This window comes from Pogona vitticeps, chromosome 6 (assembly GCF_051106095.1).
Source record: "Pogona vitticeps strain Pit_001003342236 chromosome 6, PviZW2.1, whole genome shotgun sequence".
Classification (NCBI taxonomy): domain Eukaryota; kingdom Metazoa; phylum Chordata; class Lepidosauria; order Squamata; family Agamidae; genus Pogona; species Pogona vitticeps.
The window spans coordinates 69,790,814-69,807,602 of record NC_135788.1 but is presented as its reverse complement, the minus strand read 5'-3'; the positions used below and the strand labels follow the sequence as shown (position 1 = coordinate 69,807,602).

The window sequence follows — 16,789 nt, the reverse complement described above, 5'->3', positions numbered from 1 at the left end:
TTCTTTTTATCATTTTATTTATTTGAAAACAATATTTTTATTAATTGCTATTACTGCTGCTATTATTAATTTTACTGTTGCCTATAGCTAAAATTTACCTGAATATTATTGTAATCTGTCCTGCTTCTAAGTACATATCCACTCTGAACTGAAGCTTCAGAACTGTGTTTCAGAAAACTTTTTGGAAACATTTGAAGGACTCTATTCTTCTGCTTACTATTTCCTATTTCATATAAGCATTAGCTATGAATTATGCAAGTTTGCATTTTGCTGTCTGATGTGAATGCTTCACTGGACAACAATGACAACATTTTTCTATACTTGATATACTCTGTTCTTGGGTGATCTAGCTCAATTACCTTAGGTAAATCAGGTATTCTTGAACTGCAGTTCCCAGAAGCCTGCACCACCAGCTGTGATGACTGGGGTTTCTGAGAGCTACAGCCCAAAAAATAACTGGGGTAAGCAAAGTTGCACCTCATCTGGATAATTACTATATAGGTATTTAATGCCTATGTTCCATAAAAGAGGATAGTTTTACTTAACAGTTTTTATAATGCTGCTGTTTTTCATTTTTAAAACCTGTAATTAGAACTGGTTCTATGACTTGAATACTAGTATTTTTATGGTGATTCACAGTAGAGTAAGATAACAGAATAGCATTATCTGAGTTTACTTGTGCTTTTCCTGCATTATGTAGTTCTCTGCAGAGATGCATTTTTGTCTTAGTATTTAAATAGTTGGACATTAAAGTGTGTGATGCAGGTATCTTTAAAAAACTTTTGGAGCTGATAGGAGCCAAATTGTAGACAATTTTGCCATGTAAGCTTAACAGAGCTAATTTTTAAAATTTTGTTCTGAAGGCTCGAGAAGAAGAAATGACGGGGAGAGTAAATGAACTGGAAATACAGTTGGAAAAATTACAAGAGGAATATAAACAAAGATTGGCAGATGAGGAAAGTTGGAACAGTAGTGAAGTAAGTTGAAAAGCATGATTTTACATATCTTAAGTTCAATATTCTGTGAGACCTGTAGTATTTTTAACCTTTTGCTCAAAAAAATTGGCAATATGGTTTTTGTTGTTTTTACACCTATGAAAGGGCTTCAGTTCTGATCCTCAGCTGCAAAGTTGGTGAATTTTAGAAAGTGAACTAGTCTCAGTTCTAGTTTTATATCAACAGCAATTGGGTTGGGAGAAAAAAGTAGGTAGCTTTACTGTAGGATTCTTTGGTGTCAAGAATATTTTCAGAACCTTTGTCAATGAATACTGAAAAGACAAGGCCAATAGATGCCCTACACAGAAATAGTGTGTAGGACATCTTTGACAGGTTCTGAGCTGAACACAACAGTCATTGTTAGGTGAACATGTATATTCACTAAACCATGAATGTAAGACTTTACTTAAATTTCACATTAACATTAATTATAAAAGATTGAATTTATCTTTTCAAATACTATACATATTGGAGCATACTTATCAGAAGAGTATTTAGACTTTGCAAAAATGTTTGCCTAAAAGTTAAGTAATTCATTGAGAAATGATATATATATTGTAGATATTCTTGTCTTCTGGAATGTGTAATCTCCAGAGGTTTGGGAGGTCACACATACCAGTGTCTGGACCTTGGAGGGCCACTCCTGCTCCCATCATTCCCCCTTACCTAACAGTTTTTCTTAAATTGAAGATGCCTCCTTGCACCTCTACTTGTAAAACATCTGGGTGATATATGAGTAAGTCAGTCAAATGAGCAAACAAAGAGTATTGGGATCAGGGATGCCTCAACATAGCAAAATTGGCCCCAGTGCCCCCTAGAGGGCACAAGGGGACAAACTCACAGATTAAAAACAAAAAAACAATTGGGAGAGTGTTGCAGGTGCTTCTTCTGGCCTCCTGAAACCTTCAAGGTCACACATTGCACACCACAGTGAATTCTTTATTAATTTAAGTGGAGTGCAAATGTATACAAATCGAGGTTTGGAATCACTGAACTGCAGCAATTTTGGTTGCAATGTGTTATGCAAATTCTTCACAGCAGACTACAGTCTAGTCTCCATTCTCTTCCTTTGGACTGTGATGTAATAGCCCCATGATCACTTGAAAGAACTCCACCGGACAACTCTGTGCAGACCCGACGGTGACAGAAAAGAATGACCTTTTTGTTGCTGCTATTGCCATGGAATAAGCCTTCCAATGGGCCGTAGCCTACATTTCGTCAGATTCAGTCCACATTTTACACCATTATCACACAAGTCTATGTCTCATTCATTTCATCTCCAGTAGCTCTTTGGTAAAACAGGTGGACAGTTTGGCTCTACTTTCTGGGGAGGAGACATTTAGAAACAATCCTCTCAATGGCTTTTGCCATTTCCCTATTCCAGAGATTTATTTATTTATATTTATTTATTAGGTTTATATACCGCCCATCTAGAACGTGTCTACTCTTGGAAATCAGCCAAAGCTTCAACACTGTCACCTGCTAAGATGATTTTTTTGTTGTTGTTTGGTCGTTAAGTCGTGTCCGACTCTTCGTGACCCCATGGACCAGAGCACACCAGGCCCTCCTGTCTTCCACTGTCTCCCAGAGTTTAGTCAAGTTCATGTTAGTAGCTTCGATGACATTGTCCAACCATCTCATTCTCTGTTGTCCCCTTCTCCTCTTGCCTTCACACTTTCCCAATATCAGGGTCTTTTCCAGGGAGTCTTCTCTTCTCATGAGATGGCCAAAGTATTGTGACCTCAGCTTCAGGATCTGTCCTTCCAGTGAGCACTAAGGGTTGATTTCTTTAAAATGGATAGGTTTGTTCTCTTTGCAATCCAGGGGACTCTCAAGAGCCTCCTCCAGCACCACAATTCAAAAGCATCAATTCTTCGGCAGTCAGCCTTCTTTATGGTCCAGCTCTCACTTCCATACATCGCTACTGGAAAAACCATAGTTTTGACTATGCGGACCTTTGTCGGCAAGGTGATGTCTCTGCTCTTTAAGATGCTGTCTAGGTTTGTTATCGCTTTCCTCCCAAGAAGCAAGCGTCTTTTAATTTTGTGGCTGCTGTCACCATCTGCAGTGATCATGGAGCCCAAGAATGTAAAATATGTCACTGCCTCCATATCTTCCCCTGCTATTTGCCTGGAGGTGATAGGACCAGTGGCCATGATCTTAGTTTTTTTGATGTTGAGCTTCAGACCATTTTTTGCTTTCTCCTCTTTCACCCTCATTATGACGTTCTTTAATTCACCTCACTTTCTGCCATCACAGTGGTATCATCTGCATATCTGAGGTTGTTGATATTTCTTCCGACAATCTTAATTCCGGTTTGGGATTCATCCAGTCCGGCTTTTCGCATGATGTATTCTGCATATAACTTAAATAAGCAGGGAGACAATCTGCAGCCTTGCCGTACTCCTTTCCCAATTATGAACCAATCAGTTGTTCCACATCCAGTTCTAACTGTTGCTTCCTGTTCTACATATAGATTTCTCAGGAGATAAATAGGATGGTCTGGCACTCCCATTTCTTTAAGGACTTGCCGTAGTTTGCTGTGGTCCACACAGTCAAAGGCTTTTGCGTAGTCAATGAAGCAGAAGTAGATGTTTTTCTGGAACTCTGTGGCTTTCTCCATAATCCAGCGCATGTTAGCAATTTGGTCTCTAGTTCCTCTGCCCCTTTGAAATCCACCTTGTACTTCTGGGAGTTCTCGGTCCTCATACTGCTGAAGCCTACCTTGTAGGATTTTGAGCATAACCTTGCTAGCATGTGAAACGAGTGCAATTGTACGGTGATAGGAAGCCATTTGGATCTATCAGCCTTCTGGGGCAGACCATATTAGTCTGTCCTCCACTACTGCAGGCTCTGAGTTCCAGTGAGCCGAAACCCCCACCCCCATGACAATGGAACTACAAAAAGTTCTTCCACAGCCAGGTCATCAGCATCTTCTCCAGTATAGAAAAACAGGTTTAAAGTGTGCCCTGCAGCATGGGTGGAGGGAGATACCATTTGGGACTAACCCATGGGTCTCATGAAGGTCATAAAGTCCTGAGTCACTCCTGACAGAGCTGCCTCAGCATGGACATCCCCAAGCACAAGCCAAGGGGACTCTGACACCACCCCCAGTACCATCTCAGTTAGTTGAGGAAGGGAGGCTGTGGAGCTACAGGGTGGACAGGACAGTAACAGAATCCCTATTTTGTCTCAGGATCCTGCTTTCAGAAATACACATTCAAACCCAGGTGTTGTGGGGAATTTAATTTGATTCTGTACTTGTTATCTGTTACTTCATTATCTTTGTAATTTAATGTATGTGGACATGTTTTTACTGAACTGCCATGACATATTCAAGTAGTAGCAAGCAAACATTGGCAGAATTCTGTGTTTCTTGTCTGTGACAGAAGAGATGTTTGCATAGCCTGCCTTTATTAAGCAACTGTTAACTACTGCCTTCCAAGTGTCAACAGCTGATTGGTGGGTTCCATCTGAGGTGGGATTATAAAAGGTTCTGTAGCTGTTTTATGGGCTGTACTTCCTTGTAAGTGGTAGTACCTGTTTACATGTAAATAAATTGTCTTTTACCTCAATTACTGGGGCTTTGTTTTGGTTCCTTCAGTTCCCTCACAAATGAACAAACCTCAGGTTTCTTCCCCCAACCCCCATTTCACTGGGGAACTGGAGAATGTGACATCTGGTGAGAGGGATGGAATTTCAATAGACCACACTGCAAGTCCACCTCCCTGCCCCCTTGGTTTTGCCTGCAGCTGCACCGAGAACCCTGGTGGAGAAAACTGAGATTAAATCCCGCACCCAACCATGCAAGAGCTCTTCTGAAATATATTTGGAAAGGGTGGCGCCACATCAGTTCAAGGGGCTTCAGCTGTTTTCAATTCCTCTCCTCAGCAACACCCCCCCCCCCGTTTCTCATCTCAAAGGGTCTTTCTTCCTTTTCCCCATAGCATCCGTGTTTCTTTCAAGGCTCTTAATATATAGGGATAGAGCAAAAAAAATTGAATAAATACAATACAAACCAGTACTTTGGAGGTTTTGTTTTTGAATTATTTGTTTATAGCACTTAGATTTGATTCTACTAAGTGTCCAGTTTGTGTTTTGGGAATGGCAGAGCTGTTGTGGTAATGAACATTAATCAGAACTTTTTATATGATGAAAAATGTACCTTTTTTAGCAGATAATACTGAACAGTAATGTCACAAGTGTCATTTTACAAAAAAGTATGATACACAGAAATAGAAAGCTGTTATTAGGTTTAACAGCAGCATGTTGGTTAAAATTATTGTATAATGCTCCCTGTTGTCTTAAGGAACAAATAAATGACATTCTGTTAAATGTTTATATGTTCTTTGTTCTAGGCAACTGTAGCAGAACTTCAGGTAAGATTTCCTTTGTGAATTCCTTTATGCTATTTACACTAGTACAATGATACTAATCATTCTTCTGCTTAAAATGTTGATCATTTCTTACAAGGTAAGTAATTTCAGTGCACATTCTTATTTGTGCATTATATTATAATGTATGTGTGTTGTGTTGTGCTGTATTTCAGGCACAGCTAGCCCAGAAGACAACACTTCTCAATGATTCAAAGTTGAAAGAACAGGAATTTAGGGAACAGGTAAGGAATTAATTTTTAAAAAATAGGTTGCGATCTTCTACATAAGCTATCAGGAACTGTAACATATTCTAGGGATAACTTGAAATGACTGTAAGAGGTTACTTAAAAATGCCCCCATCCTACCTTTAACTTTTAAAGGGGGCTGTCTTAAAACTTAGAAATCAGATATAGCTTGCAAAACCAAGTTCAAACAATAATTTTTATGCTGTTTCAAACTCACTTCATTACTGTGGCTAAAAAAACAGTGAACTTTCTACTGTGAAGGAAAAGGAAATTCCCATATTTTCAGAAAGCATGACATTTAAACTGATTTTAGGACTGTTATATTCATTATATAGCTTGTTTCTGTTCTCTATTTTGCTTATTTCTGGTTTGTCCCTATGAGGATGCAGTAGATGCAGGCCTTTATTGCTTATTCTTACAAATTAAGAGGGAAGTTCCGTCTCTTTCTTTATATTGCGCTTTTGCAGCCTTTGAAATCAACAGAGAAGCCTTGTGGGAAGGGAAGGTTTGTTTATTTGTGACCATATTTTTATTTTTCCCTTTCTTCCAAAGAATCCACACAAGTGTCCTTTGAGGTAGATTAGGGTTAGCGACACTGTGTAAAGTTAATTTGGTAAGATTTATGGGAAGATTTGAATAAACCTTTGGTCTGAGTAAACCTATTGTGACAAACCCAGACCTACTGGGATCTGCCACACGTTAACTAAGCTGCCACCAACCATTCCCTGTAAGAAGTCACACAGACCAGGGATGGATTTTTAAACAAATAAAGAATAAGGTTTATTTAAATACAACACACAGGCAAAATAAAATAATCAGGTGAATAAGATAAAGTAACGTGGCTTATTCTCATTCATACATGCATACAGTTTGGTTCACACAGAACCCTTAACTTGAAGCACAGACCCTGAACCTATCAGTTCTGGCTAACCAACAGACACCTGAACCTATCAGGTTGGTACTCTGACACACAGTAGTACCCTGTCTGACACACAGACTCCCACACCAGCTTCTTCTTCCCAGCTGCTGCTTCGTCACATCCCAGCGTCTCCCTAACTTCTCCACACACGCATCACATATATATACAGTACAGCCCCTCCTCCTGATGTCCCGCCTTCCACTCCCCATAGGATGGAACTTTCCCTCCAAACCCATGACAGACAGGTAACATCAGTGCTGTATGTAACACCTCCCCTCTTTATAAGTTGTTTTGTAGGGGGAAAGCTAAGGTGCTTTTACCCAAAAAACAACCTGGTTAAAACACACAACAACAGTTATACATACCATACTTACTTATCCTTACATTCTAAGTTAACCATAGCAAATAGGCATTTAAACATTTACCATATACATTACATCAATTTACCTTTATTCATACAAACCAAGTTCAAAAAACAGGTCCATTTAACTTTTTGTCATCAATATATATACATAGTCCATGTTTCTTTCGCCGTCTTCATTCTTCAGGTCTTCTTGACAAGGCGTCAGCAACACAGTTCACTGACCCTCTGACCACCTTCACTTCAGAGTCATAGTCCTGTAGGTTTAAAGCCCACCTCATAAGTTTGCTATTGTGGGTTTTCATTGTCTTTAACCATTGCAGCGGTGAATGGTCAGTGCACAGAACAAAATGTCTTCCCCAGATGTAAGGCTTGGCCTTCTGGATCGCGTAGACTATGGCCAAACACTCCTTCTCCACGGTTGCCAAATGTCTCTCACCTTTTTGAAGTTTCCTACTCAGGTAGGACACTGGATGTTGGTCACCATTCTCATCCTCCTGGCACAGAACTGCTCCTACCCCGCTGTTAGACGCATCGGTGTAGATGATGAACTCCCGGTCGAAGTCTGGAGCCCGCAGCACTGGATAGTTGATGAGCGCCTGCTTCAACCTCTGGAACGCCTCCTCACAGTCGCTGGCCCACGGGATGCGGTCATCAGCCTTCTTCCTCGTCAGATCGGTCAGCGGAGCCGCAATCTCGCTAAACCTCGGGATGAACTTTCTGTAGTAGCCCACCAACCCAAGAAATGATTTGACTTTTTTCTTGGTGTTGGGTCTAGGCCAATCACGAACAGCTTCTATTTTGGCCTCTAGGGGTTTTATCACTCCTCCCCCTACCTTGTGACCCAAGTATTTTCTTTCTGGGATACCCAGCTGCAGTTTGCTCTCTCTGCAGGGCCCAGGCCACAGCACTTCCTCCCCTGGGTCAAAGTGCCTCTCCCTGCCTTCCTGGTCATCCCAATCTTTCTTTCTGACCTTTTGAGCTTGCAGGGTCTCTGCTGCTAGCTCTAGGTTTCTCTTTAGGTCATTCCTCAAAGAGTCTATATATGTCACAACATCTTGTGGGTCATCCTGGGTGATCTGCTCCCAATTTTGTTTGATCAAATCAAGGGGCCCTTTCACCCTTCTCCCAAATAAAAGTTCAAATGGACTGAACCCGGTACTGGCTTGTGGCACTGATCGATAAGCAAACAAAAGGGATTGCAGCTTCTGGTCCCAATTGTTTGGATTCTCTGCCAAGTAAGCCCTAATCATGCGCATTAGAGTCCCATTGAACTTCTCAGTTAACCCATTACTTTCAGGATGATAGGCAGTAGTTTCCTTGTGCTTAATTCCACAGATTTGCCATAAGCGTTTCATGAGCTTTGATGTGAACGATGCGCCCAAATCTGTGATTATTTCTGAGGCAAATCCCATCCTGGACATATACCCCACCAAGGCATCTGTCACTGTGTTAGTTTCAATGTTAGTCAAGGGTATGGCTTCAGGGTACCTTGTGGCATGGTCCACAATGGTGAGAATGAACCTGTTCCCCCTCTTTGTGGCCTTGGGCAAAGGTCCCACAATATCCACCCCTATGCATTTGAACGGAGTGTCAATCACAGGCAAAGGGCACAACTTTGCTTTGGTCCTGTCGCGGCTATTCCCCTGCCTTTGACACACATCACATTGTTTACAGAACTCCCTGATCTGCTTCCCTATGTCAGGCCAGTAGAAATTCTGTGTGATTCTCTGCTGTGTTTTGTTCACCCCTAAGTGTGCAGCAAACATGTCAGAGTGCCCCCTTTGTAAGATCATGGGGCGATACTTTTCAGGTACCACCAGCTGACTTCTGATCCCATCTCCCCCTTTTGAGATATTCCTCAGGGTCTCTCTATATAAAATCCCCTTTTTCTCCAGAAATCTCACTGGGGTTTCAGGTGTTAGCTGGGCGTCAGTCACCTGTTCAAAACACTTTTGGAGAGTGGCGTCTGCCTTTTGCTCTTGTCCAAATCTGCTGTCTGTGGTTAAGGTTTCCACCACAGCTTCTGAACTCCCCTCTGCTTCCGTCTCTGGCTCATCATTACCCCCTTGAACTGTCCCCGTGGTGGCTTGTGAACGTGTAATCACTAGCACCCTTTTCACATGTTCAGCCAGGTCATTTCCCACGAGCACGGCTGCTGGCAGAGTCGATGAAATCGCTAGCCGCCAAACTCCCCTCCAGCCTTGAAAGTTGACAGGTACCTCCGCGACTGGGAGTGAGATTATCTGCCCCTCAATCCCTGCTACCTTTATGCTCTCATTCGGGATTATATATTCCCTAGGAATAATATCTGGATGGCACAGGGTCACCTGAGAACAAGTGTTCCGCAGCCCCCGATACTGACGGTCAAGTATTCCTACGTCCACCCCTGCTGTCTCAAACAACTGAGAATCTGTTCTCACGAGCAAGCATCGCTTGACCTCCACAAGAGAACCATTTTCCTCAGCCTGATCAGCAGATGTAGCTGTTCCAGATTGAGTAGCCATGGCAACAGGCTCCCTCAGTGACAATGAGCCTTGCTCTTTCTGGACACAGAACACAGCTTTTGGCTTGGTTCCACTCGACTCCTGAGGCACCATTCCTTTTAGCTGCTTTAATTTCTCACACTCTGAGATTAGATGGCCCTTTCCCTGACAGAAATAACATTTTCTGGTGTATTTTGATTCTCTCTCATCTTGTTTTGGTTTTCCCTCCAAAATCTGAGGTCTTGGTTTCATGTCTGAGGGCTTCCCTTCACCATGGGCCCCTCCCCCTTGCTGGCTTTTCCCTGGTCCCTGAGAGTACTTGCTGTAGGTTTCTTTGGGTTTACCTAAAGATTTCCCCTCACCCAAGGGCTTTCTTATTTGCGAAATAAAATCTGCGATCTCGGCTGCTTCTACCACAGATTTTGGTTTCCTTTCCCTCACCTGGAATTTCAATTCCCCATGCAGGACTGAATAGAACTGTTCCAGCGCTATCAAATCTTTAAGCTGTTGAAAGGTCTCTGTCCCCTCCTGAGATAGCCATTTCTCAAGCAGCCTCACCAATTGAGCCCCCACTTGGGTAAAAGTCTGCTCTGGCTTCTTGGTGATTGACCTAAATCTTTGTCTCAGCTGTTCCGCATTTATCCCATGTCTTGCAAACACCAGTTTTTTAAACTCTGCAAAATCTTTCATCAGTTCCTCAGGCATCTCGGCATAGACCTCAGCCAGGCTACCACTGATTAAAGATCGCATGATGGTCATCTTCTCAGTTTCCCTCACTGAGAAGTCCACAAACGCTCTTTCCACTAAGGAAAAGAACACCTCAGGACAATCTCCCTTGTGGTACACAGGGAATTTCTTCAGGTCAGCTTTAGACAATTGGCCTCCCTCAGAATCCCTATTGTTATTATTGTTCTGGTTCATCATTTCCAATTTTCTTAATTCAAACGCCATCCTTTCTTTTTCCAGAGCAATTTTCTCTCTCTCTAGCCTTTCCTCCTTTTCCATTCTCTCTCTCTCTAATTCAAATTGCCTTTGTTTCTCTCTTTCCCTCTCCTCCACTTCAAATTGCCTCATCCTCAGTTCATGCTGTTGGGCTAGGAGTATTTTTCTGAGTTCTGGGTTTTGTTCTCCCGTGCTGTCACCTTGCACTGAGCCAAATTCATCCTCAGAACCTTGGTCAACCTGGGGGTCTTTCACTTCACCCATTTCTGCCATTTGGCTTCGAGTCAAGGGCATAATCCCCCCTCAGAACAGGCTGCTTTAAAAAGTCAAGCCTCAAAATAAAACGACCACTTTTTTTTTCTTGCCTCAGAACCAGCCTTCTAGAGCTTGCTGCTGTTCCTTCAGCACTTAACTTGCAACTGTAGCAAGTTGGAGTCTACCCCCCTCTGCTGGGCCTCTCAGCAGGCAGGCTAGATCACTGTTACTACGCAGTTTTGCCTCAGCTTTTTTCCCGCCAAAACCAGGCTGCCTCAGAGCACCCTAATCTAGTCTCCCCAGTTGGCACGTTCTTCCACTAGCGCACCTCCCCGTGAGGCACACCTAGAAGATTACCTACGCGCTCTCAGATTGTCCCTGACTAGACCCCCCTTGCTCTGGGCACACTTGCCAAGGCTTTGCTGGACCGCTGGACAACTGGACCAGTCGTATCCCACACGCTGGACACCAATCAATGTGACAAACCCAGACCTACTGGGATCTGCCACACGTTAACTAAGCTGCCACCAACCATTCCCTGTAAGAAGTCACACAGACCAGGGATGGATTTTTAAACAAATAAAGAATAAGGTTTATTTAAATACAACACACAGGCAAAATAAAATAATCAGGTGAATAAGATAAAGTAACGTGGCTTATTCTCATTCATACATGCATACAGTTTGGTTCACACAGAACCCTTAACTTGAAGCACAGACCCTGAACCTATCAGTTCTGGCTAACCAACAGACACCTGAACCTATCAGGTTGGTACTCTGACACACAGTAGTACCCTGTCTGACACACAGACTCCCACACCAGCTTCTTCTTCCCAGCTGCTGCTTCGTCACATCCCAGCGTCTCCCTAACTTCTCCACACACGCATCACATATATATACAGTACAGCCCCTCCTCCTGATGTCCCGCCTTCCACTCCCCATAGGATGGAACTTTCCCTCCAAACCCATGACAGACAGGTAACATCAGTGCTGTATGTAACACCTATAACTACTGTATATAATCAGTTCTTAATGTGGGTCTTAATGAGTCTTTATGAATCAGAAAGTTTCTTAGATCAAGAACAATATAGTTTTTTTAAATTTTGTTTCATTGTGGGAAGCTTATTTGGCGCCTAGTCTTCAGTTACAATTTTAAACTTAATTTAATGGGAACAATACTTCCATCTTTTCCAACACAATCTAGCATATCTAATGCACATTAATCACTATTACAGTGATATGTTTAGATGAAATTGATGCTGAATTCTTTGATGCTGTAGTTGTGATGTGGTGATGGTGGGATGTAGTTGAGCAGCTTTTAAAATGTTTCTTCCACTTAACTGACAACAGTACTGAATCACACACCCCAAAGACATTTCAGTTATGTTTGTTTCATCCTCATCATCCATCACTTTATTTTTAGATTCATGCACTACAAGACCGGTTGAAAAACTATGAGAAGAGCATGTATGTCACAACAGTTGAATCTCCTCATAGAGGTGAGGAATGTTTGTCTTAACAGTGGGGTACAGTATAAAGCTTAAAAAAGAACTTGTAAGCCTAATTAAGGCTACAGTCTTATGCACGGTTACTTAAGAATAGACCCCAGTGTACTCCATGGTAAGGTTGCAAACATACATAAGGTAATTTATAGGAACAAAATTAATCTTCATTTTTTAATTTGTGGTTGTGCTTCAGAAATATAACAACATATTAACACCTGATAATAGTGTTACCTAGCTAGTCTGATCTATTTTGATGAACTGCATTATGACACCTTCCGTATTTCTGACCCTTTTTGTACATGTGATCCTTGAATATGTATTTTCTCTAAAAGTTCCCCTAAAAGTTTGTATATATGAGTTTGGCAATATTATAGCAAAATGTAACTCTTTCTGCTGTTTACAAAACTCTTTTCATGTGTGGAGTGGTAAGTGAAAAATGTTACCATGAACTGAGATTTATTTATGGATCTTTTCTGAGATCTGTTTAAAAAAATTGGTAGGAATTTGTATTTGGATTCAGAAATAGAATTCACTGAATAATGCCATATGCAAATAGTTCTGAATAGAATCCAAATCTGATAGTTATGAATATCTGTAATAATAATTTCTAATGTTTAGAGTCCCATTTATTCCTGTAGATTAGAAAGCAAAAGGCTAGGTTTCTGCTTGCTAGAGTAAGCAGTGAAAGGGAAATCTTCTCTTTCCCAGGCTTAGGGGAACACACAAGTCATCTAAGGGAGCTGGGAAACCTTGACATCTGAGCGTTCAGCCTGGAGGTAGGCGGTGCATCATGGCCTCTCGCATTTTGAAGAGACACTTGTCCAATAGGCCGAGGCAAAGAGGCAGTCCTGAAACCAGCAAAATCAGGAAGCTGGACAGGGGACAGATTGTATTTGTCTCCAGTGTGGAAGGGATTGTCACTCTTGAATTGGCCTTCTCAGTCACACTAGATGCTGTTCCAAGTCCTCTATTCAGAGCACATGACCATAGTCTCTCAAGACTGAAAGATGCCTATCCAAGGGAGCTGATAGCCCTAGTTGACCAGCCATTCTCTCTGTTGGATAGCACTGGTTTCCATAGGTTTGTGGCAGAATTGGCACCCCCTTACCAATTGCCACACAGGTGATGGCAGATTTCTATTGGGGTATTGGAGGACTGGTACAGCAGCTGTACCAGTCCTCCAATACAAAACATGCCTTTCTCTCCCTGACAGGACACTAGTGAGAGATGGAGGCGTCAGGCTTAGGGGAACACACAAGTCAGGATACCAGTCGGCCCTGTTGAATCGTGCTGTGATGGAGGTCACAACATTGAAGGAGCTCTGAAGGATATGCTGTGGCAGTGGAATCTACAGTCATGTGAAAAAGTAAGTATACCTTTGAATTCTATGGTTTTACATTTCAGGACATAATAAAATCATCTGGTCCTCAGCAGGTCTGAAAATTAGGTACATACAACCTCACATGAACACTAGCACATGACATATTTCACCGTGCTGTGATTGATTTAACAGAAATAAAGCCAAAATGGAGAACTCATGGGTGAAAAACTATGTATAGCCTTAGTGCTTCCATAGGAATTAAGAGGCTAAGTAGCAGCCTGGTACTGCTAACCAAATGCCCTCGAGTAATTGATCATCAGTAGGTGTAACCACATTCATAAAAGCTAAAGTTTTAGCATTTGGCTGGTCTGGAGCATTCGGGGGTGTGTTAACACAATGTCAAGGAAGAAACACATCAGCAACATAGAAAAGCAATTGTTACTGCCCATCAATTGGCAAAGGGTTATAGGGCCATTTTCAAACAATTTAAAGTCTGTCATTCTGCAGTAAGGAAGATAATTCACAAGTAAAAAGCATTCAAGACAGTTTGCAATATTCTCCGGTGTGGATGTCCAAGCAAATTCATCACAAGGTCAGACTGTGCAATGCTCAGACAAGTTGCAAAACAAACAAACAAACAAACAAACAAACAAACAAACAAACAAAAGTTACATCTCAGACTCTACAGGCCTTGGTTAGAATGGAAAACATTAAAGTTCATGACAATACAGTTAGAAAAAGACTGACCAAGTATGGTTTGTTTGGAAGGATTACCTGGAGAAAGCCTCTTCTCTCTAAAAAGAACATGGCAGTGTGGCTGTTTTGCCAATTTGCATCTGAAGAAGCCACAAGACTTCTGGAACAATGTATTTTGTATAGATGAGGCCAAAGTGCAGATACTTGGCCATAATGCACAGCACCATGTTTGACCAAAACCAAACACAGCATAACAGCATAAACACCTCATATCAACTGCCAAGCACAGTGGTGGAGGGGTGATGATTTGGGCTTATTTTGCAGCGCCAGGACCTGGGCACCTTGCAGTCATTGAGTCAAACACGAACTCTGTATACCATAGTATTTTAGAGTCGAAAGGGAGGCCATTTGTCCAATAGCTAAAGATTAAAGATTATTTTAGGTTATTGCTGCTAAAGGCGTTGTTTCATCATAAGGTGTACTTAGTTTTCCACACATGGCTTCTCCAGTTTCCCTTTATTTTTGTAAAATAAATCATGATATGATGTAACATGTCATGTGTTGTTCATATGAGGTTGTATTTACCTAATTTGTGGACCTTCTAAGGACCAGATGATTTTTATTATGTCCTGATATGTAAAACCATAGAATTTAAACAGGGTGTACTTACTTTTTCACATGACTGTAGCTACTGAAAGACAAGGCCTGTTTATCATAGACAGTTGGGCAAAAATGGGGACAGCACTGCAGGCTGAGAAGAGGAAAGGGGTATATAGCTCACACTCTTAACCTAGTAGTTCAGAGTGCTCTGCAGAGTATGGAAGACATGCATCCCTAATATAACAGTGGACCATAAAGATAGGAGGGCATTTTCAACACTGTGTCCATGGCAGAGAACTGTTGCAGCAGAGGCAAGAAAAATTGAGATTGCCACTGCACTACCTAATCTAGGATGTGGCAAGTTGAAGGAATTCCAATTACTGCCTGCTTAAAACAGTGACGGAGCCACAAAGGGCATTTGGCTGCTCCAAACTTTTAACTGTGAGGGCCATATATATTTTCAGTTTTTTCATGGGGACTCCTGCACGCTTGTGTGCAGTCCCACACACATGCTTGGCCTGATGAAAGGCAAGGTGGGCTGGATGTGGCCCATGGACTGTAGTTTAGAGATGCCTGGTCTAGGTGGATGGGGAATTTCATAGAGGGAGAACAGCATTTTTCTATGCTTCGTTCTGCTGCTCCCGATTCTGCCTCTTTCATTCTTCCAACTGCTACTCCAAGATTTTTCTCCCTCACTCAAAACCCAACCAGAAGTTTCTAAAAAGCAAAAAGTAGCACCTTACCAGGCAGACTGAAGCCTCCTCCTAGGCACTCACTCCCCGGTGGATGGCGGCCGGCGCGTATGGCAGCCAAGGCGGCGGCGGGGGCCCTTACTCATGCGTAGATCCATGCCTTTGGCAGGCCTTACTCATGCATAGACCCGCGCCAGGGATGGGCAGGGAATGCACCGGCTTCCTGCGCCCGGCAGTGAACTGGAGCCGTCCCGTTTCTCATTCCTCCTCCTGCGCTGCCGCTGCACGCCCTGTCCATGGAGGAGCCCCTTTGACCCGTGCACGTCAGCCCAGCCCAGGGCCTTCGGGGACCCTTACTAGTGAGTAGAGCCGTGCCTTCGGCGGGCCTTACTCATGAGTAGACCCACACCAGGGATGGGCAGGGAGCACACCAGCTTCCTGTGCCTGGTGGCGATCCGGAGCTGCCCCCGCCTCTCCTTTCTCCTCCTGCGCCACAGGAGTAAAAAAGTTCCCTGACCCCTTGCTCTGTCCGTTGGGACGAAACAGCTACAAAGAAGCAGCCTCTTTGTCACCCACAGTTTGAATTTCCCCCTTTCCCCCTGCCTTTTTCTGTTCTTAGATCAAAGCTCCGCTCAGAAGTTGAAGCAAAATTTTGCGAGCAGAGCCGTTTCTAAGTCGAAATGTTCGTAGGTAGGGGCGTTCGTAAGTCGAGGCACAACTGTATGACCTGTCCTTTCTTATCTTATTCCTGCTGGCATTCCCACTGTTCAGGATCCAATCAGTATACCCATTACAGTCATTTCCTAATGTGTAGACACTGTTGACAGTCTTTTTATTTGGCATAATCACAAGGGAAGGTGTCTGAGGACACAGGAAAAACCTTTTAAAATGTTTTGTCTTTTTTTTAAGTGGAAATAATGACTATATAGTAGTCATATTGAATGTAATGTAGTTCTGGATATCTGGAAAATCCATATTTTAAAAATTCTAAATCCAGAAGGGTGTGATTTCAAATCTGAATCTGAATCCAAATTTTAGTGCTAGTGCACATCCTTAATTTTTAGTCATGTTCATTTCAACTATTTGCATAATGTGGAAACAAATTCAAAATAGTAGTTTTGTACTGTACTAGTGCAGTTGACCTGATGAGGAAGATTGTTTTTCTTTTGCTTAATTTCATCATTCTTAGAAAATGATTGTAACATGTCAGCATGCCTTTATATTTTTCACAGGTATATTGAAATTGACACAATTCTATCACAAATAGCTAATATTAATAGCAGATGTACTTTGAACTTCTATAGAAATCAGATAGAGAAAAAGATATATTTTTGGATGCTGTCCTAAAATCTTAGGAGTAATTTTGCCTGTCTGAGTTGCAGTTAGGCAAAGCATAT

General features: G+C 42.2%; 1 protein-coding gene across 13 annotated transcripts in view; it reads left to right on the top strand.

The window, feature by feature from the left end:
• GOLGA4 (golgin A4) overlaps positions 1–16,789 on the top strand; it is a 104,522-nt gene that overhangs the window by 75,261 nt on the left and 12,472 nt on the right. For 12 of the 13 annotated variants that reach the window (XR_013537394.1, XR_013537395.1, XR_013537396.1 and 9 more), the window contains 4 exons: positions 864–977; positions 5,354–5,374; positions 5,545–5,613; positions 12,002–12,077. Coding sequence is in view for 5 of the 13 variants with exons in the window: in XM_020803412.3 (XP_020659071.3) it covers positions 864–977; positions 5,354–5,374; positions 5,545–5,613; positions 12,002–12,077 (280 nt within the window). In the remaining 8 variants the exon portion in view is untranslated. Of the gene's footprint in view, positions 1–863; positions 978–5,353; positions 5,375–5,544; positions 5,614–12,001; positions 12,078–13,296; positions 13,450–16,789 lie in introns of all 13 variants that reach the window. The other variant, XR_013537390.1, reaches the window with a different exon arrangement.